At 31.1% G+C, this 20564-nt stretch overlaps 3 protein-coding genes across 4 annotated transcripts in view; 2 read left to right on the top strand and 1 right to left on the bottom strand.

Annotated features, from left to right (window-relative positions):
* The window catches only part of LOC127070813 (cadherin-87A), a 122075-nt gene extending 115240 nt beyond the window's left edge, over positions 1–6835 (top strand). The window contains exons 7-27 of the mRNA XM_051009263.1: positions 115–425; positions 516–671; positions 786–973; positions 1060–1222; positions 1342–1786; positions 1989–2180; positions 2260–2513; positions 2594–2726; positions 2804–3037; positions 3107–3406; positions 3487–3731; positions 3810–4103; positions 4217–4414; positions 4487–4709; positions 4785–5329; positions 5404–5579; positions 5650–5785; positions 5876–6000; positions 6075–6176; positions 6256–6469; positions 6603–6835. Of these exons, the coding sequence (XP_050865220.1) occupies positions 115–425; positions 516–671; positions 786–973; positions 1060–1222; positions 1342–1786; positions 1989–2180; positions 2260–2513; positions 2594–2726; positions 2804–3037; positions 3107–3406; positions 3487–3731; positions 3810–4103; positions 4217–4414; positions 4487–4709; positions 4785–5329; positions 5404–5579; positions 5650–5785; positions 5876–6000; positions 6075–6176; positions 6256–6469; positions 6603–6719 (4751 nt within the window). The 3' untranslated portion in view covers positions 6720–6835. The remainder of the gene's footprint in view (positions 1–114; positions 426–515; positions 672–785; positions 974–1059; positions 1223–1341; positions 1787–1988; positions 2181–2259; positions 2514–2593; positions 2727–2803; positions 3038–3106; positions 3407–3486; positions 3732–3809; positions 4104–4216; positions 4415–4486; positions 4710–4784; positions 5330–5403; positions 5580–5649; positions 5786–5875; positions 6001–6074; positions 6177–6255; positions 6470–6602) is intronic.
* Positions 6836–7018: 183 nt separating this feature from the next.
* LOC127070818 (ribonuclease P protein subunit p21) lies at positions 7019–9226 on the bottom strand. Its single transcript, XM_051009297.1, has 4 exons — positions 9000–9226; positions 8806–8867; positions 8642–8733; positions 7019–8543 (listed from the first exon to the last, which is right to left on the bottom strand). The coding sequence occupies exons 1-4, from the start codon at positions 9001–9003 to the stop codon at positions 8225–8227; spliced, it is 477 nt and encodes a 158-aa protein (XP_050865254.1). The 5' UTR covers positions 9004–9226; the 3' UTR covers positions 7019–8224.
* Positions 9227–9255: 29 nt separating this feature from the next.
* LOC127070812 (rotatin) lies at positions 9256–18073 on the top strand. Of its 2 annotated transcripts, none has more exons than XM_051009262.1 (29): positions 9256–9411; positions 9500–9684; positions 9761–9934; positions 10014–10159; positions 10256–10505; positions 10592–10750; positions 10816–10920; positions 10985–11506; positions 11585–11805; positions 11873–12110; positions 12177–12386; positions 12474–12680; positions 12762–12935; positions 13011–13146; positions 13236–13460; positions 13536–13797; positions 13874–14046; positions 14108–14350; positions 14414–14637; positions 14721–15014; positions 15083–15323; positions 15393–15561; positions 15642–15838; positions 15916–16655; positions 16724–16928; positions 17032–17243; positions 17302–17442; positions 17529–17658; positions 17727–18073. In XM_051009262.1, exons 1-29 carry the CDS (start codon positions 9366–9368, stop codon positions 17993–17995), a joined length of 6498 nt encoding a protein of 2165 aa, XP_050865219.1. In that variant the 5' UTR covers positions 9256–9365; the 3' UTR covers positions 17996–18073. The 2 variants fall into 2 exon arrangements, with proteins under 2 accessions (XP_050865219.1, XP_050865218.1); XM_051009261.1 differs by having other exon boundaries at positions 10256–10514.
* Positions 18074–20564: the final 2491 nt, after the last annotated feature.

Here is a 20564-nt window from a genome sequence, read left to right as displayed (position 1 = left end):
ATAATGATTATATATGTTTTTTACCTTTCGATTTTGATTTGCGACGTTTTTCTTTACAATCACACATACTCACATTTATACATACAGGTACATATACTCTTTTCTATTTCTTAGATCCATTCGATTACTTTTTACTCGACGACGATACTGGCGAATTAAGAACAGCAAAACCATTAGATCGAGAAGCTTTGAAAGATTCAACAGGAGTATTGACACTAAAAGTGAGAGCTCGAGAATTAATAGACGGCATACCAGGTAACGATGAGTTGACAGTCTCAACAGCTGAAGCCACTGTCACGATCAAGGATGTGAATGACGAAGTACCGACGTTCAATCGCCGTGAATACAATATCGAAATTCCTGAGAATGTGCCGGATGGTACACCGTTACCTCACTTAGATATGACCGTCAAAGACCCAGACGTTGTAAGTAAAAATCCAACGAACACTCATTGTTTTAAACAATACTAATCTAATAATCTCTAAATCCATTTTTTCCTTGTCGCTTTATGGTAGGGCTTGAATTCCGTATTTTCTCTACGTTTGGAAGACATAACAGGTGCATTTACAGTGGAACCTGCAATGGCTACTGGAAGTACATCAGTAAATATTCGAGTAACGAATGGTTCTCTCGACTATGAGAATCCTAATCAAAGGAAGTTCATCATTCTGGTAATACAAGATTTCTATTGTTTTTCTTTTTCTTTTTAAAATCCTAATCAGTCTCTCTAGCATTTCATTGATTTTTGTGTTGAAAAAAAAATATATATATACTTGTTGACTTAGGTCGTTGCTGAGGAAGTTCATACGAATCCTAAACTCTTGTCTACCGCGACAGTTACCGTAACGATCACAGATGCGAACGACAATGCACCTTCCTTTGGTAGTCCTACGTATACAGCTTTAGTATCAGAAACTGCTGCTCCAGGATCACCAGTTATAACTATCACTGCCAAAGATCGTGATAGTGGAAAGTAAGTCGAAAAGAGAAAAAAGAAAAACAGTAAGTTGGATCAGCGAGAGAAAACGATTTTGATCGATGATATGATATATTCAATAGATTTGGTACATCTGGTATAGTTTATCAATTGCTCGGACAAGGCTCAGAACATTTTTCTGTCGGCAAAAAAACTGGTAGCATCACCGTTGCTCCTTGTCCAACTCCTGGTACTTCACCTTGTTTAGATTATGAAGAACAGACTGAATACTTTCTCACTTACAAGGTATAATACGTACTTTTCGCATGAATTATATTTAAATGAATTGTGTGATTCGTTATACGAATGAATATACGTATATCTGAAGAAACATTTTCTCAAAACATTCTTGAAATATTTCGAAGGCAACCGATGATGATGGAGAAGGACAGACAACGAGCGTATCCCTACGCGTTAGCTTAGCCGATGCAAACGACAGTCCACCACGTTTTCTTCAAGACAAATATCGTGCCGTAGTAGACGAAGGTGCTGAGAAATTTGAACCGGAATTGAAGGTCCAAGCACGCGATAAGGACAAAACGTCAAAGATCGTTTATACTTTGGTAGCTGGAAACGAATTGGATCTATTCGACGTCGATCAGGACACCGGTGAAATAACCATAAAAAACAAGGGTCCGGTCGATATGACGAATTCCACGCACGATTGGATAGCCCTCACCGTGCAAGCGAGCGACGGGATATTCGTTGACACTGCTCTGGTCAATATCACCGTACGTGACGTGAATAATAATGCACCGGTATTTCCTCACGACTTGTATACGGCTAGTATACCAGAAATTTCACCGGTCGGTGAGTAACAACGTTTTTGATATCATCTATGATATATGGTATACGATCCTATCTATAGTGACTCTAAAAAAAATATGCTACTTTTCAAATAAAATTTTAAAAAGAAACGATGCTCCAAACTTGGGAATGTACATATATCAAAAGAGATAAGAGGTATTGGAATTGCTTTAAAAATAATAAAATTTGTAATATAATATTATAGGTACTATCGTCGAAGAGGTGCTAGCCACAGATGCTGATAGCGGCCTCAATGCTGAGCTGGTTTATAGGATACAAAAGGGAGCCTTCGATGATTTTGCTATTAACGAGACAACGGGTGTCGTTACGGTTTCTAGGAAGTTAGACTTTGATGATAAGGATACTTATCACGTGGAAGTAATAGCCTTTGATAAAGGTGATTATTCTTTATTGATTTCCAATTAATTTACATATAGAAATTTTATATGTTTTACATTATCTTCATATTCCTTCAGGAACTCCAAGCTTGACAGGTACGACAACACTGATGATCAAAGTTGAGAATAGCAATGACAAGCCACCATATTTTACACCGGAAACTCAACGTGCTGAGGTAACCGAGGACACTCCTATCGGTACGGTTTTTACAACGTTGAAAGCAACCGATCCAGACAGTGGAAATTCTGAAGCTTTGAACTTCGCAATTTCTGAGCCGATTACAGCAATCGATAGAAATGGTCAACAAGTTAACGATAGCAAAGCATTTAAAGTATGTTGATCAAAAATGTAACTCGTTACAGAGAGCGAATTATCGGAATCATTAACAACATTATCATTTATATTCTTTAGGACTTTTTTGCCGTTGACAGAGCAACAGGACAAGTCTCTGTTGTCAGACCATTAGATCGAGATATCGCAGCAACTGTTAGCGTTACTATCGTCGTTAGTGATACTACAGCTCCTACTTTACAACAAGGGAGAGGTAGATTATTGTTATTGCAATTACTTCATCTACTTTGTTAGCCCAATGTTTATATTATATATTTTATTTACGTATAGGTACCTTGATAATCACTATCATAGACGTGAATCACGTGGCGCCAGAATTTTTAAAACCATGGACTCGAAATAATCCGAGATATTTAATCGAAATGCAGGAAGAAATCGAAATGCAGGAAGAACAGCCAACTGGTGCAGTTGTTGGTGCATTTACTGCAACAGACGTTGATAGTAACATCGCAGGATATGCTATTGAACCACCTAGTCCTTATTTTAATATAGACAATATCACTGGTTGGTATACTCGTCAGAAATAATTTTGTAAAGTTTATTTCTGATACTATTATTCATTTATTATTCTAGGAATTGTTAGAACTAGCCAAGTTATCGATTATGAAGAGACAAAGCAATTGGAGTTCACGGTCGTAGCTTACGATTCTGGAGTACCACAGTTGTCTACAACAGCTAAAGTAATCGTTACAGTGATCAATGTTAACGATCAAGATCCGAAATTTGAGAAAGAAGGTTACAACGCATCGATCAAGGAAAATTCACCACCAGGATCCCACGTTATTGTTGTAAAAGCTACAGATGGAGACGAGGGTTCATTCGGTGAAATCATGTACAGTCTTATCGGAGATCATGCTGCTGATTTTAACATTGGTACTTACGTCTACATACGAATAGATATACCCGATCAAAGATGAAATATTTCAATGAATTATTCTTCTACTCTATGATAGGACATGAAACTGGAGAAATTACCGTTGGTAGTGCTGCGGTTCTCGACAGAGAAATTACACCAGAAATTATAATAACGGTGATGGCTAGTGACAACGCTCATGTTAATTCTCGACGCAGTACATCTGTACCTGTCGTTGTTAAGTTGATCGATGTGAACGACAATCGACCAATATTTTCACAACACAGTTATAGAGCGTCAGTTGCTGAAAATTTGTCCGTTAATCCTCCAGCTCCCATTCTACAGGTTTGCTCGATCGATCGTATCTAAATTTACTTAGCATATTGCACGAGAATATCATTTGTAATATTTATTATTATCAAGGTGAGAGCTGTCGATCATGACGAAGGTGTTAATGGAGAAGTTTGGTATACCATCGTTCATGGAAATGAAAATGATTCTTTCTCATTGAATCGAGAAACTGGTATTCTATATCCTGCTGCAGCTTTACTTGGACGAGCTGGTTCTTACAGAATCGAAGTTGAAGCGAGAGATGGTGCTGGAAATGGACCACATTTTGATAGATGTTACGTTGATATTAGAGTGACACCAGTGAACACGCACAAGCCACAATTCGTTATGCCCGAATTAACAAACGCAACGGTCGAAGTACCCGAGGTATTTATAGATAATTTATGCAGTGAATATTTATCATACTAATTATTTTGCTGATTATGAAATCCAAACAAAAAAAGAAGATCAATAAATTTTATATAATAAATGAATTTTAGAATGCCGGCGTACCTAATTATTTGATATTGACTGTAAAAGCTATCGATCGAGATCCCGGTGAAAATGGACGAATTAGTTATCATTTAAAAGTTGGAAATAAAAATGTTCAAGAAACTGAGGAGTTTTCGATCGATCAGGAAACCGGTGAACTTCGATCAAAGATCATACTCGATCGTGAGATCAAAAGTAAATTTGAAGTAAGTTGTATTTTTTATTTATGAATATAAATTAAAAATATATATATATGTATACATTGATTTTGATTTTAGCTCGTCCTTGTGGCGATCGATCATGGTACTCCTACGGCATACGAAGCTTTACGTCTTTTAACGGTTCAATTAGTCGATACGAACGATAATGTTCCACAGTTTTACGACGAATATAATTTTCAGATATCAGAGAACCGCCCTAAAGATTATTTTGTAGGTAAAGTAATCGCACAAGACGAGGACGAAGGTAGACATGCCAAAGTTTACTATTACATAGAAGCAGGTTTGTAATTGTCATATGATTTCAAAGATCATTTCAGTGGATGATCATATCGTTAATTTTTTTTAATATTTCTAGGCAACGAAGGTTATGCATTTTATATGGACAAATCGGATGGTAGTATATATGCAAACAAATCATTCGATCGTGAGATAAGAGACAAGTATGTTCTCTCTATCCTCGCATCCAACAATCCTGATCTATATATCAATCCAACGGAAGCAGGTCGTCCCTTATCACTTAATTCAGATCATGGTCATGTTAACGTAACGATATCAATTCTCGATGAAAATGATAATCCTCCTATTTTCGAGAGAAACGATTATTATGCAGGAATTAACTCAATGGCAAACGTGAATGACTTCGTTACTAAAGTAGTAGCCTCTGATTTGGATGTTGGAGACAATGGCACTCTCCATTACTATATAGCAGGTGCAAATTTGTATAAATATGGATCAGATAAACCTAGTGGTTCGATAATACCAAGTCCATTCAATGTGACACAAGATGGTAAACTGATCACCAGTGGATATATGGCTGAATATAATCAAGATAGATTTATCGTCGAAGTTATAGCCAAAGAGACAGCCATTCCAGAGAGATATGCAATGACTAGAGTTCATGTAAGAAAGTCTAACATAATTTTTATACGTCTCATACGTCTTTAATTTTCATTAATCATTTTTATTATATTAAGGTATGGGTATTCGAGCCATCGCAATTGATAAGAGTCATTTTATCACGACCACCAGAAGAAGTTAATAGACAACGAGATGAGATTGTATCTGAATTATCAAATGCTACTCAGAGTAGAGTAGTCGTAGATGATATTAGATACCATGTAGATGCCTCTGGACATATTCGAAGAGAATGGTAAAATAATGAATTAATGACACATAGATCAATCATGTTCTCAATAAATGTATGATAATTTTTCATTTAGGTGCGATATGTATTTGCACGTCGTAGAATTAAAAAGTCAAACGATAGCTCCAGTTCCACACGTTCTTAAAGTCATTGATGCCAAATACGATTTCTTAAAAGATTATTATGCCGGCTTTGCTATAGAAAACGTAGTAGTAAGTATTTCATTTTGGCTACTTTATTATTTAAATAAAAAGAAGTTTCTTAATATTTGCTTAACATGTTTTTAATACTTTGCATTTCAGCCAGCTTATGCCGGAGTTCAAGAGGAACCTTTTGATCCTGCATTAGCTGCTTTAATAGCTTTATTAGTCGTTCTACTGGTAGGTGCTGTTACAGTTACAGTAGTTTGTTGCTGTTTACGACATTGGTAAGTTTCAGAAACTTTTATTGTCGGATCATATCTTATTGAAATTTATATTAATACGTTTTACCTCGCATCAGGGTTATTACTGTGCCAAATGATATACGAAAAAAAGATGGTTTGATAAAGAAACAAATAATCGATGAATTAAATACAACGGAAAATCCATTATGGATAGAGCAGTAAGAAAGGAGTTATAACTTTATATCCCTTTGATAATATCAATTTATACCAAAAATACTGCAATTTTATCATTTACAGAAAATTAAAATTGTACGAGGAACAAGAACTAACGATGCAAGTGTTTAGCGAACCTGAGGGTGGTCTTGGCTTGGAAAGACGTGGAAGTGGCGTAAGCCTTGGTATGGGTGATACGTCTCAAGACAATACTTATGCTACTATTCAACATCCATTACCTGCAAATAGGCATCGTTCGACCACCCCAGATTATACAACTCTTCCTGGGAATCATAATGTTTGTAAATTAATATAAATGTCCATCTATACACGTCATTGAAGTTATTATAGAATTTTTTATGTTCATTATTATTATTGATTAAGGATCTATCTCAGGCATTACATCTATACACTTATAATTTTTGCTTCAGTTATATGAATCAGCAATGGGATTTCAAGGTTCAACATTTCAACCATCACCAAATGTAATGCCGCAACTGACGCTGGACCGTGATGGACAACCTCAATTTGTTTCAGGGCTAGTATAAAAAAAAAAGGAGAGAGAGAAGATGATACTTTGACGCAAAAAAAAAAAAACCCTTTTTCATCTATACGTAATTCGCCGTACGTTGTACCTCTTTATCTATGGCTCTGTCTATTGCACGCGCCTCTTAAAAAAAAAGAAATAAAAACAGAAAAAAAATGAAAAAAAAAAAAATAAAAAAGGCTCGCATGCACACACCTCTGAGACAATAACAGAATAGTAAATGTGTTCCTTTGTGGACGGAGACGGGATATAATCGAATAGATTCGTTTGCGACAAAAGGACGCGTGTAAAAGAAGAGCAAAATTTTTTTTCTTTTCTTTTTTTTCTGTTTTTATCCAAATATGAATGATCCATTACGATTATGAAATATACTTTGTTCTATTTCAATTTGAGCCATTCCATGACACGACGTAAAATTTTGATGGGGTGAAGGACAACGACGAATGATAGTCAATATATTATTGGAGAAAAATATATCCTGTAGCCGGTGTGTGCATGTATATATGTGTGCGTTGCCAACCTGGAGTCCTATCTATAATTTATCGTTAGATTTAGTGTTAGGGAAATCAAAAATACTAGCTCATAGATACTAAATGAAAATATTAAGGGAAATAGATAGAAGACCGAAGCTTGGCACGACAGATATATGTATATAAATGAATGTGTAGATTCCGTCCAGCCCAGTTCTTATTATTTACTATTACTACTTTTTTAATTACTTTAATATTTATATCGATTTATAATGTAGTTATTTTAGGAAAGGTGTCGTTAGTTAAATGCCATAAGTTTCACCTTTTCATGATTTAACAAAAGTTCAGGAACATTATCAAAATGAAAGATTTTCATTGTATATTCATTTTATATAATTAGTATTATTATATACTAAAAATACTTACCTACAAATCTCTTATATGTTTGTAGATGGCCCTAAGCTCATATCATCTAATCTAGATAAGTTATTTAAGTTGATATTAAATGACTGATATTGTCTGATTAATCTGTGATTTGATTCTGCTCGAGTTCGTGCGTGCTGATTTGTTTTAGGTACCATATATAATGTTATGGAAGTTACTGGATATGGGCGGATATAGTTGTATGAGTTAGGTACGTGATATTGCTTGCAGTGAATTTCAGTAGAATCAAACTTAATAAAAAAAATTCATTGTACTCATGACATTTATAATATCATCTCTCAAACGTTCATTCAAAACCGTCCTCAATGATTAAAAAAATGCAGTTATCTTTGGATTTCACTGCAATCAATGGTCACCATAAAATATATCTTGTACTCTGAAAACAGTAACTTAACTTCGATCGAGTTATTTCTATGAATATGTAAAACTATTATCAGCATTATGATATTACTAGATGGTTATAAATATTCCAGTTAGCAAAAGTGTCTGTTTATTAATTACAAATTTATTGTAATATTGTAACATATTTTATGTAAGTGATTAATAAAAAATATTCGTACATCAAATTTACTATGCAACACATGAAATTGTCTCAATCAAGATTATGTTCTGATTTTTTTTCTATATTCGTATTATCAGATGGTTCAGTTTTATTATCATCTATTTTGTTCTTATCACAGTCAATAGATTTTTGTTTAGGAACATAATGAAGAGTTTCAACTATTGCTTCCGGCTGATCTATCCATAACTTGTATCCTTTTTTAGTAGGATATTTTTTACTATTCAAACAGATTAAACATGTCCATTTGACTCCTTTAATATGTTTAGAACATAATCTTACTCTAGCTGTTTCTCCAGGTATTAAAGGAGATTGACATCGTTTACATATCGTTCTTTTTATATTTGGTTCTCTATATTAAAAAGAAGAAAAAAGAAGAACAAAAAACAAATGATAGATCTCCAATAATTAAAATATAATTAAAAATTTTTTTATGTAGTCAGCACCTACATGCGTAGTACAGCTTTCTTGGCACAACCCATCATTGTATTTCCGTAATAAGAAGCTGCAACTCTATTTTTTAATGCTATTAAATGACTAGCCTATAAAAAAAAAAGAATTATAAAAAAAAGTTTGAGTATTAACAATAGTAATTATTGTAAAGTATTTCTTACCTGATATAAATAATTCATTCTCTCAAAAACATCCTTTCCTTGACAAGCTTTTGCTTCTTTTTCTACAAATACATATACATATATATATATATATATATATATATATATATATATATATATATAAATACACAAATATGATTATTATTACAAAATATTTATATAGTATCATTAAAAAATAATCATTTATAACTTACCCATTATTTATAAAAAAAAAGAGTTACTAAAATTACACTTTTTATAATATATTCTAATAACAATTCTAACCACAATACACTTAGGTCATTCTACATACACATATAAGAGGTTCTTTTTTAAATAAATTATACAACTAAATTTTGCACTAGTAAATGTTTTATTTATTAATTAATTTAGCAAATATTAAAATATATAGAAACATTTGATAATAAAAAATTACTATCTTAATAAAACTGTACACAATACTAGATGACTCTTGAAACAGAGTCCTAGTTGAAAATTGGCGCTCGTGTAATTCGTGGCGGTTCAATTTTCAAAACTTGATTAACCTAAAATATAGTTGTACGAATTAATGTTGAAATACAATGTCAAGTTTAAATACAATTACATTTGCACATGTTAAAAAGTTAGGTAAGCTTTTATCGCAAGAAGTTGACGTATTTTATGTTGATTTTATAAAATAAAATAAAAAAAAATCCATATGATTTATTTACTTCAGCGCACAGTATTGATGAGATTCGGGCAAGGGCATTAGAAAATATTATTTCTAAATTAGATCTTGGCTTTGGATGTGATTCTGACGTTGTTAAAAAAGAGTTAATAGTCAAACTCTTTCATTGGTTTTCTTTTGACAATATACCTCATCCTCGAGAGGCTTTAGATTTGTTACATAGATTGATAAAGGTATCCTTTTGTTACGATGATAAATATTCACAAAGAAACTTATATGATACATTGAATGTTTGTTAATTTTTTTAAGGGTGGAAATAACAATTACTTAAATGCATTTGGCAGATCAAGGTTTCAAAACGAGCTACATCAATTAAAAAGAAAACTTGACACTTCTTGGTATGATAAAATAGATCAGATAGAAGAAGTTATTCTCAATCCAGATAAAGAAGAATCTTCCAATGACGTTAGAACAAGTATTAAGGTAGATAATTAATTTCATTTGTTAATTTTTTTACTTCACAAATGTTTTGTAATGTCTCAATAACTTGTTATTATAATAGGCATTAGATCCATCAAGAATATCATTTAAACAATCTGAGTATATAACAAGAATACATAATTATGATAATTATGGAAATAAAGATTTTAATGCTGATAAGATTAATGCTTCCAATGATGTTTGTGCTTTTATATCTCCATTGGACAAGTAAATATAAATTTAATACATTAATATACTCAGTATATATATAATATTCATTTTTATAATATATTCGAAATATAAATGTTATGGATTTCTGTTCAGTACATTGCCGATGGATCTTACTATTCAACAAAGTGATGGTACACTCGTTTCTAAGACAGTGGAGGGTGGCATTAAATGGTTAGTAATGCCATGGCAACCATTAGTCACATCGGATAAAGGTGTATTAGCAGCAGTGGAGGAAGCTTTAAATAATACTGCAGATACTAATCTGATATTACATACATGTCAGTTTATAACAAATGTTATGTTACAAGATTTTCCAGCTGAAGTTTTTCTTCAAAGACCAGCAGTAGTATCAGTGAATATTAAGAAAATAATGTTTGCACAGGGATTATATTTTTTTAAGATTTCCTAAAAACTAATTTTTTTTTCTAGGTGCTACATGGTCTTCTTGATATAAGTATAAATTTAATTGAGTCTGATATTAAATATATTATACCAGCTGTATTAAAAACATTACATAAATTAACAAGATGTCTACGATTTCGAATTTATTATTATTATGATCCATGTGTAGCAAATAAAAAACAAAAGGTAAAAGTAAATATATGTTCATATTAGGCTCTGTATATAAATATCAATTTTTATATATATTTTAGTTATTAGCAGAGAAATTGGACAATAATAGTTATCATTTGTCAGAAGCTAGAGACAGTCCTGATGGAGGAATACCAGAAGCTAATTATCAAGCATATCAATCTGCTGTATGTAGTTTGTTGTTCTTGTAAATCAATATATTTATTGTAATTATACATACATTTTTTTCAGGCTACAAGTGACAGAAGTCAAAGCATCATGGATAATGTAGATGAATCTGTATTACGATTGCAACAAATGCTGATTCCTTCCTATTGTATTGAGACACTAAAGCATGTTATTGCACAATTAAATATTCCTAACGATTCTACATTTCCATTAAAAAATACTAAATACATAGTTGACCTGATTCATGAACTAGCACAATTACTACTTACCACAATCATGCCAAATATATGGATATGCAATGATAGTATGGCAAGGAAGATCAGCGACGAATTAAAAATGTTATTAACATTACTAGGAGATTCTCTGGAATATTTTGCAAGTTATGGGAGTATAGATTATCATAGGATTACATATCTTCATCTTCTTTGCATTACAGTAAATTTATTAAGTAATATTGTACCATTTGAAGTAGCAGATATTATTTTACCTAAATCCATGAAAAATTCTATGTCTATTGCTTTAATGGATGCACCTATATATTTGATGTATCCAAAATTGCATACTGCACTTCAAGTATATATTCAGGTAAATTAATTCTATAAATGAAAATAATAATCCTTCCTTTTTTATAATATATATATATACATATACATACATATACAGCATTTAGAAAATTCAAACGAATTTGCTATCATCAAAATCTTTGATGAAAGTAGAATTATTATCAAATCAATGCAAGCAGCTATTTGTTCAATAAAAGAATCTTCTAAAGGATCATATTCTGATATATTAAAAATATTATATGCATCTAAATTAAGTTTGCCTTATCACAAAAATATGAGCATAGTTAAGAAAGCTATTAAATTTCTACAAAATGTTAACAGGTTTGTATTAATTAATAATAAACTATTTATCTGTAATATTTCAACAATCATGAAAATTTATTTATAGATATTCTCTCAGCAAGGAAGATCATGTAATATGCAGAAAATTAATATTAAATTTATTAGCAAATGGAGATATAGATATACAAGAAACTGCATACAAAGAATGTCATAGTTTAGTCAAAAGTATTTTAGGAATAGAATATAATAAAGAAAAACTTACATGGGAAAATTTGATTTTCCTTTTGGAACCAAATGTTTTGACTGAGATAATTTGCTATGGTCTACCCAATGAAAATAAAAAAGTAAGTTTACATTATTTTATTTTTATTAATATATATATGTAACGTTTTTATATTAATATATTATAGATTAGAGAAATGTCAGAAGAGATAATAATTTATATATTAAAAGGAAAAGTTCAAGCTGATGAAACAGGCTGGTTAAAAATATTAGAAACAATTATACCAGTATTACCTCTTCTTCAATGTTATGCATATTCTTCTACAGTTATAGGCAGGTGTATAACAAAAATGCTTGATCCTGATATCTTTAATAGTGTTCACTTACCATATCTCGAGGTAATTTATTAATATTTTATTAATTATTTATATGTATATATATAATATCGAATTATTCACAAAAAATTATATGATGCTATATTTCAGGTTTTAAAAGGTAACTTAAGACTATTGTATTCAGTTGAGTGTGATGTTAGAGAAGAAGCTTCTTGTAGATTAATTTGGTTACTTGGCAAAGAAAAAGACTCTATTAAAAAATTGCCAAGGTTATCTTCTTTGCATGGTCTACCTCTCAGTTCTCTTTGTATATTCGAACGCCCATCTGTTTTCAAACGCTTAGAAGGAAATTATCAGGTTCTATATTTATCACACTTTTATACTATAACAAATTAAATAACAATTAAAAGTTAAGCAACAATTAAATAATTCTTTTAGAGAAGTAGTTTATTATCGGTGCTGGAAATGTTAAGAGATTCCGATGTCGATCCTAAAATGCGCAAATCTGCATTAGTACAAATTAATGTAATGCTTACGGACACGTCATTACATAAATTATTTCTTAATGAAAATGGATTATTTTTAATCTTACAAGCGTTTAATAGTGCTTTGGTGAATATAATTTATTATTTTTTTTTTTTTTAAATCATAATTTGTACTTTGTAGTAATTGTGTGTGGGATTTTAGATAGAAAATGATTATAAAAATTATCCTGATTCTGTTATTCCAATACTTGCAATATTAAAATTAATTGTTGCTAGTGAATCATCAGTGAGACATGAATTATCCACTAATATTGATGTTTTCATAAATATCATTCGCAGTATGTATACAATTTATTCATATTGTTAATTATCTAATTATTTACTTTTTTTTATATATATACAAATTTTTTTAAATATATATTTTTAGGTATATTTCTATTTCCAAATAATGAATGTGTCAAGGCTGATGGTTCATATATCTTATGCTTACTTTTATATAATGATTATATCATCAGAATGAATGAAAAACAAACAGAAAGTAATGTTCAATTAACTGTATCTTTGCCTCATATCATTGTAATTAAAATGAGATTACCATTAATTTGTAAATCTCATTGGAAAACCAGTATACATAGACGATCAGAAATATCAGGTATAGTTCTATATAGTAATTGTATATAATATATTATTATAATAACTAAAATTAATTCTAACATATATATTATAGTACTCCATGGAAGCAATCAAACAATATTAACATTTGTAAGACAATATTGGGCATGGGAATGGAATGGTGGATGGAAAATGTTATGGAAAAATTATGATGATGTTAATGATTCTGAATTACCAGAAAAATTAAGAATACAAGAACATGAATTCTTCGTTTTTCAATACAGCTGTTCATATTTTTATTGTCAAAAACAATTGTATAATATACAAAATTCTACGACGCACGATGGGGTATTGAATGCTCTCGATTATCTGATAATGTAAGATCTTATAATTAAAAAAATATTGTATATATCTAATATATGTGAGTATACAATAATATGTAATATTTATTAGGTATTTAAAATTTTATAACATGTTGCAATACGAAGAAATCAAAGATATTAATTCTTTACCGTGGGATCAAACGTTCGAAAGATTTTTATCATCGCATCCGTCGAGCAAAGAGGACTGTGATTTATTTGTTAATATTATCAATTTTTTACAATTATATATCAGTACAACAAAAGGTAATAATATAAATAAGATGATAAAATAATTTGATTTTTAAAATATACATTTATTTTATAGGTAAAAGTTCATGGATAAGTAAGATGATGAAAAATATGACAAAGTCATGGGCAGATTTATTTCAAAACTTGGAAATAGATAATCAGGATGTACATCAATCAATTTTAAAATTAGCACGTACGTGTGCAGCTATTGAAAGAAATGAAAAATCAGACATTAATCAGAAACATACATGGATACATTTTATCGAATTAGTTGTTTCTACTTTATGTTTTGGAAATCAACAAAATTTTTACAACCTTGGTAAGAATATAGAATTTTGTGTTTGCATCAGACTTTTTTGATTACTTTTTTTTTTATTTCCAGCATATCTGGATTGGTTGCTGACATGTTTGACATATTTAATCAGCCAATGCAATTGGAGCAATCACAAAAATTTATTAGCATCATTAGGAAATACACTTATTGAAATGATTATATCTTTTCATGGTGCTGGTACAGTTAGTTTTATGGGTTTATCTATAACTAGGAATTCTATAATATGCCTCAATCATTTGCTGTATCAAATGCACGAAAATTTTAATAAAAATGTAAAAATATTTATAGATAATTAATCAAACCATGAAAATATTTATAATTATCTGATTAAACTAATATCATCTAATTTTTTTAGACGTGGATATCGTTTTGGTACGAAGATGGCAGATCTTTAAGTTGGTTACCAATGCTTTGGCAAAATAGAGATCCTTTGGTACGTGCATCAGCTTTGCAGCTTTTGTCAGGATTGTTAAATGAAATGCATTCTGCAGCACAGCTTTCAAATGCAATTGCTGTTGCACCAAATGAATTATGTTACATGTTATTGCAATACATTATAATTGGAGAAGAATCTTGTATCGTTAGAGAGCAAGCATGTATTGCATTCAGCAACTTAATAAAAAATTGCAACTCCATGTCTTTTCAACATGTAAGATATTATGTAACAAAAAAAAATTCATGAAGCTCGCATTATTAATTAAATTATTTTTTTAACAGGTGGATTCGTTGAAAACAAATATTATACTTATATATACGGAACAAGTGAACTTTTATTATGAGATGAGTATATTATATTCGAACATTTATGTGCTACCAACATTAGATTCTGATTTGCTAAACAATCAACAGCAAAAAAATGGTAAAGTACCATCTATACAAGCTGCGACATCAGGATGCGTATCGTTAGTACCACGAACTGTATCATACTTATACAATTGTCATGATGAACTGCTACCTTGTAAGTATTTTATTTTTCTATTAATTTTATTATATTTTTTATTACGTCCTTCGTTATTTTGTTTTATAGTTTCAGCAGTAGATTCTGAAAGTATGGATATGGATCATTATTTACTATCTGTTGCAACCCCTTCTTTAGTAACAGCAACGTGTACTCTTTTAAATAATTTAATACTTATTGGACAACAGGAAGTAGTACGTCACGTTTATGAACAATCTCTCGACAAATATCTTATTAGGTATACATAAATATATGTATATAAATCTGCTTAAGTATTTAATTAAAAATAATATAATTTATATATCACATATCTTACAGATGCTTAAGAGAAATTCCAAAGAATATTGATACTAAGAAAGATCTTATACATTATTGTGATATGTTAGAAATGTATACCAGCATTTGTGCTGTCTTATCAAATTGCGTCGTACATAGTAACGAATTTGCTGCAGTTGCAAGTTTTACGCCTGACTGTATTTATTCTTTATTTAATCTTCTTCATTTCGATTTGTACAGTGAGTAGTTTATCAACATTTCACTTAATATTACTTGTTGAATAGTCAATGTTAATTTTTTTTATGTATTTTTATAGGTATTCATATGTCACATCTAATTTCTCTGTACAATAAATTAAAAGCAGAGATTTATAATTTTTTATCTATATTATCGTTGACAGATGATCAACACTTTGAATCTATTCAAACAGCTTTAGAATTGCATGGTCCAGATAAAGCACTGACTTCTATTTGCACTGCAATTAAAGATTCTGACAGAGAATTACGAATGAATGCTATTGCATGTCTTACTTTTCTCCTTACTCAAGAAATTCAAAAAGAAACATTAGGAAAAAATAATATTTCGATAAAGACGATTTTAGATAGTGTTATATACATTCCAATAAGTAACCAAAGTAACAATTTAGAAGAAGTTATATCCAACGTTAATAAACTTTCTATAAGAAGTATAAATTTGCATTCTAAAAAAACAAATCGAAATGATGAAATTGAGGATTATACTGTTAATTCTGAAAACATTAAAATGAAATCAGATGAGCATCAGTGTACAATAGGTGCTGAATTATGCAAAGTTTTACTACCTCTTTTTATTGCTCATAATTATACCAGATCGAAAAAAAGTCGTAAACATATAGAGAATAGAGATCTTATTGTCAGTGCTCTAGCTAATTTATTATGTGTTTCTATGGAAGCCAAAAAAATAGCATTGAAAGAGAATTTATCTGAAACAGCATTGATGATACTCAAAGAATTATATGTTAAATTAAATTTACAACCATTTGAACTTTATAAAAATCAAGTCGATCGTGAAAAAAAGGTACATATTTTATGTCTTCTTACGATATTCGTGTAATTAAAGAATCTAATCTCTTCATTTTTTTTCAGATTCATCCTCTATTTAGTGATATAAATAATGTTTTCATATTATTAATGAATTTTATGCATGAAAATTTACAAGTTAAAGAAACACTTACTAAAGATGGCTTGGCTGATGTATTGCATAAATTATGGGCTTGGATAGCCTTGAATAAAAATATTTCATCTTGTGCATTAAAGTTATTAGCAACATTTACTACAAAGTGCTCTGCTGGTATAATATAGTGATTAAAATTACATTTATTTATTTATGTAACATTTAAAATAAATATACACAAGTATTTTTTTGTCAATAATTTTTTCTTTCTTTCTTACAGCAGCACAATCTTTAACATTAACTACGGTATTGCCAGGAACAGGATTAAGAAAAACACCTAATACAATTGCTATAATACATATCATTATACAATTAATATGTAAGGAGATCGATAAAGCAGGACATCTTTTTGATAACAACAAATTGCATTTTGCTTTTCATGTTTTACGAAATGCCGTGCATGTACATGAATGCAGAGTCTCAATTTCAAAAGTAGGTATATGCTCTTATAACATCAGTACAATCTACTAATTAAACTAATGTTTTCTAGAGCAATTTACTACAGTTTTTTACAAAGATACATCCTATTACTACGAAGAGAGTAAAACCTTGGCCATTGGTAGAACTCTATTGTTTAGAATTTCTAATCGATTTTACATATTATGAAGAAGGACAAATTTGTGTGCCTAAAGTACAAAAAAAAGATATATTTATAATTTTCCAATACAGACATCTGTATCATCATAGTATATTTATTTTTTAATTTATATGTTTTAGGCTGTAGATGCTTTAGATGCTCTGATACATTTAGCAAAATGTTCATCTTCGCCAACAAAAATTCTTGCCATTTCCATTTTGCGTAATTTAGCATTTAATATGGCAAATAGACCAAGAATTCTTAGTTCAGGTTTGTAAATAATGTTATATTTAGAAATTGAGAAGTTACTAATATATTATTCAATACGTTTATCTTAGTGGATATCATCAATCTTCTCCATGATGTTTTTAAAAATGGTTCATTATGCGAAATCAGAATAGCAGGATCAATGCTATGGTCATTAATATGTAATAATCAAAAAGGAAAATTAATAGCACGAACTGCAGGATTTCCGCAGAGTATTCAAGAGGCATTAGCTAGATTAACATTATTAACAACAAATAACGTGGAACAAGAACAAGATGTAGTTAAAATATTGGAATATCTGATGCGTCTTATAAGTCCTATTGAAAATAAGTCTGATTGATCTATTAAATAATTAACTTCCTAAACTAATTGTATATAAAATCTATATATAGTATATAAATATATATATATTTATTTACGTTTATATTATATTTATAATTATGTCATGAAAGATATTTTTGGTAAAAATTTGTATAAATTCAAGTATGAATTATTATATTGTAAATATCGCTAGATTTTAAATATACATATTACAGGTAATATAAATAATAAGAAAAGATTGTTAAAAATATTATTATTTGACTATAAAAATTTTTTTGCTTACAAATAAATATAGCTCTGAAAACGAAGAACTGCATATACTGCATATACGAAGAAAAAATGTTAATAATTTTATACACATAAATAGAAAAATGAAAGTTAGTATATACATATATACATATATATATACTTAATTAATTTAATTCATCGCAAATTTATTAATATAATATTTTTATATTAATTTTTTTGAATAGCAGACAAAGAAAGAATTCAAATACCATTAGAAGATAATTCTTATCGCAAAATAATCGTCTCTCGATTCTCGAAACATCGATGCTATCGACACATCGATAAGAAGAGTAGGTGGCGCCACTGTAGTCTACAACGACGGTGGTTTTCACGATGGCCGACGAGGAACGTGCCGTCCTCTTGAAACTCGTACACGACGAGGACGATTTATCGGGCTGACAACACCCGTCGTTATACGCGATTATCAAAATTTCGTTAAGTTAGAAAATCGTGCGTGAGATTATTTATCATTGGAGCTGCGTGTACAACGTATTGTACATAATTTCGTTGTGAACGAAGGAGAGAGAGAAAGAAAGGAGAAGGAAAGAAGAAACGACACGGTTCTCTCTCTTTCTTTCGGGGGTGCTTGGTGATTATCAACGAAAATCTGTGCTTTTGTTAACGACGACATACGTGGATACATAACCTTTTCCTGTAACAAAAGAAGATCAATCGAAGAAATTTTATCGTGTTGAAACGTTGGCGAATCGAAAAAGACCACAGCCGGTAAACGAGCGAGCTAACGAGCAAGGGAGTAAGAGAGATAGAAGGAGAGAAAGAGAGAGAGAGAGAGAGAGATGTATATATAAGATCGTGCGAGTTGAAGGGAGAAAACGCCCCCATCTCCGCGTATTATATTCTCTTTCTCTCTCTCTCTCTCTCTTTCTCCTTCCCTCTCTCTCTCTCTCTCCCTCTCTATAAGCTTCGAACGCGATCGCGCGAGTTACGCCCCTCCTCGCGCGTGCCAACTCAAGCTGAGAAAGAGATTGACTTAATATATACGATCGACTCTTCCTATTTTTCATTTGCACTATCTGTTTTTTTTTTTTATTTCAAATTTAATTTCTTTACGCGCTCATCCTTCCTTTCTCTCTCTTTCTCTTTCACTCTTTCTATTCCACTCTCTGTCTCTCTCTCTCTCTAGTTTGCACGCTTCGCGCGCTCTTTCTCTCTCGCCCGCCAATGAGAAACATGCAATTCGACCACTCTAGTCATATATATGTTAAATTTTTCAAAAATTTTATGACGATTCTTAAAGAAAGTTTATTTGAGAGGAAATTAATTCTCACGTGTTTTTCTTTTCTTATTTTTTCGTTTTAATACTATTTTCGAGATTAAAATAATTGTTAATTATTATTCCTTCTTCTTTTTCTTCTTTTATTTTCTTATAGAAGACATAATAATCCTGACATCTGTCGAAAATCACAGTGAACTTTTGGAACAATCCAACATGTAGTATGTGTCTCTCTGTTGTACGTATTCGTTAGTCCAGGTGCGTATTACTGCTGCTGCTTGCTGGTGCTACTACTACTACTACTACTACTTCGTACAATAATTTCGTTAGAAAGACCGTGTCCGCGGCCGTTTCACGTTTCTCCTTGGCGCGCACACCGCGCAAAATCGATAGAGGAATAGAGGTGCGTGGAGAGAAGGCAACCAGATAGAGAGAGAGAGAGAGAGAGAGAGAAAGTGTGTGTGTGTGTGTGTGTGTGTGTGTATGTGCGAAAGAGAAAGAGATGGAGGGAGAAGCACGTCGCCGACGAAAATAGCGGTGATCCTCGCGAATCTCCGCTCCTCTTTCGATATCTTTTCTCTCTCTTCATCTCTTTCTTTCCCTTGCACACACACACGCACATTTTTTCATAAGAAAAAAAAAGAAAAGAAAAAAGAATTAGGAAATTAATGTAAAAAAATCTTTCACATTTTCACTATCAAACTAAAGGTGGGAACGTCGATGGTTTCGAGATAATAAAAAGAAACAAAACAAGGGAAAATATTCTTCCCTTCCAAGAATCTGTCTGTCTGTCTATCTGTCTGTCTCTTTTTAATCTAAAAAATATCGTCGGGTGTGTTATGACGAGGACAAGGACCAGTGGAAAAGGTTTATCGTTGTCCTTTCGAGGAAAAAAGAAAATCACTTGGATGCAGTGTGGTATTAATATCAGACAGTAGAAACGTTGAATGTTGTGGGCGATCTCGCGCCTCTTCGTCAAGAGCAAAGCAGCGGAAGCGGTGTCGAGGACGAGGGTGAAGGAAGAGGAAGAAGAGGAGGAGGAGGAGGAGGAGGAGGAAGAAGAGGA

This window comes from Vespula vulgaris, chromosome 19 (assembly GCF_905475345.1).
Source record: "Vespula vulgaris chromosome 19, iyVesVulg1.1, whole genome shotgun sequence".
NCBI classification, from domain to species: Eukaryota; Metazoa; Arthropoda; class Insecta; order Hymenoptera; family Vespidae; genus Vespula; species Vespula vulgaris.
The sequence above is the reverse complement of the archived record's forward strand: the minus strand, read 5'-3'. Positions and strand labels throughout refer to the sequence as shown.

Coding starts and splice junctions, on each gene's coding strand:
- LOC127070812 (XM_051009261.1), top strand. CDS start 9,366: ATGTCAAGTTTAAATACAATTACATTTGCACATGTTAAAAAGTTAG. Junction 10,751..10,815: donor TAGCAAATAAAAAACAAAAG/GTAAAAGTAAAT, acceptor TATATATTTTAG/TTATTAGCAGAGAAATTGGA. Junction 13,147..13,235: donor TTTCATAAATATCATTCGCA/GTATGTATACAA, acceptor ATATATTTTTAG/GTATATTTCTATTTCCAAAT.
- LOC127070818 (XM_051009297.1), bottom strand. Junction 8,734..8,805: donor GAATGAATTATTTATATCAG/GTAAGAAATACT, acceptor TTTTTTTTATAG/GCTAGTCATTTAATAGCATT. Junction 8,544..8,641: donor AAGAAAGCTGTACTACGCAT/GTAGGTGCTGAC, acceptor TTTTTAATATAG/AGAACCAAATATAAAAAGAA.